Raw genomic sequence first — 1,327 nt, forward strand, 5'->3', positions numbered from 1 at the left:
ATGCCATCTTATCTTCATCTTGGACAGCCATTTGAACTTGGTGATACCCCTTGTAGCAATCAAGGAAGCATTTCCATCTGAATGTTGCCAAAGAATCGATTTTCTCGTCTATGTCTGGTAAGGCGTAGCAGTCGCGAGGGCATGCCTTGTTTAAGTCTTTGTAGTCGACGCACATTCTCCAGCTGCCGTTTGGTTTCTTTACCATCACTGGGCTTGCTACCCAAGTTTGGTATCTGACTTCTCTGATGATGCCTGCATTTAGTAGTTCTAGTACTTGCTCTTTCATGGCGTCATGCTTTATATCACCCAGGTGGCGTTTGGCGTGCACCACTGGTTTTGCGTCTTCTGAGACATTCAGATGGTGCTCTGCAATGTGCCGTGGAACACCAACCATGTCAGCTGGTGTCTAGGCGAACACGTCCATATTCTCATGTAACAACTTCTTGAGCGCTGCGCGTGTAAGATCGGACATCGCTGGTCCCAGGGTAACTGTTTGTTCTGGGTGAGCGCTGTTCAACACCCATTTTTCTGCCTCTGCGCGTGGCGCTGGTTTACTTGCTTTTGTAGGCCTCATTTCATCTGTTGCTAAGACTTCCTTGCTTGCGTATATCAGTGCGATGCCTGTTTCCGTTGGGAATCCGATGGCCGAGTGTGGTGCAGAGCAAATCATGCTGAAGTCTCCCTGTGATTCTCTCCCTAGGAGAATGTCGTGCCGTGAGTGTGCAGGCAGCACCATGAAAGTGACTTCTTCTGTTCTTGAATTTCGTCCGTCCGAGAGTAACACCGGGAATGATATCTGTCCCAGGGGAAAGACGGCCTCGTTGCAGAAACCAGTTAGTTGGTAGTCTACTGGCTCCAAGCGCGCCTTGTCCTCCTGGTCAAATTGATTGAAGCATTGTTCGTATATGATGTCCGCAGTGCTCCCCGGATCGATGAAGATGTAGTCTGTCTGGTAATGACCAATCACTCCTGGGATGACTATTGGTCGTTTTTCCCTTGGGCCTCCTCTAACAACTGGGAAGATGACTTGCTTCTCGCGCCACGAATCATCTTGTGTACGCTTGTTGTAATTTTTCTTTGGTCTTCGTGGGCCTCCCTGCACCATGTGGGTCTCCAACTTCCTGAGTTTTTTGTTATCTGTCCCTTCGTCTCTTCTTTGGATTTGGCGGTAGTCGCGCTTTCCGCCTTTGACCAGGTGAGTGACCTTTCCATCCCTTAGGGCTCTTTCAATTTCTTGCTTCAGGCTGAAACAGTCGTCGGTGAGGTGACCCGTATCCTTATGGAATTCACAGTAGAGATTGGGATCTTGACCCCTTTTGTTGCGCAT

General features: G+C 49.1%; 1 protein-coding gene across 1 annotated transcript; it reads right to left on the bottom strand.

Moving 5' to 3' along the window:
• Positions 1-406: 406 nt before the first annotated feature.
• LOC110913811 lies at positions 407-1,327 on the bottom strand. Its single transcript, XM_022158630.1, has one exon. The coding sequence runs from the start codon at positions 1,325-1,327 to the stop codon at positions 407-409; it is 921 nt and encodes a 306-aa protein (XP_022014322.1).

Source organism: Helianthus annuus, chromosome 15 (assembly GCF_002127325.2).
Source record: "Helianthus annuus cultivar XRQ/B chromosome 15, HanXRQr2.0-SUNRISE, whole genome shotgun sequence".
NCBI classification, from domain to species: domain Eukaryota; kingdom Viridiplantae; phylum Streptophyta; class Magnoliopsida; order Asterales; family Asteraceae; genus Helianthus; species Helianthus annuus.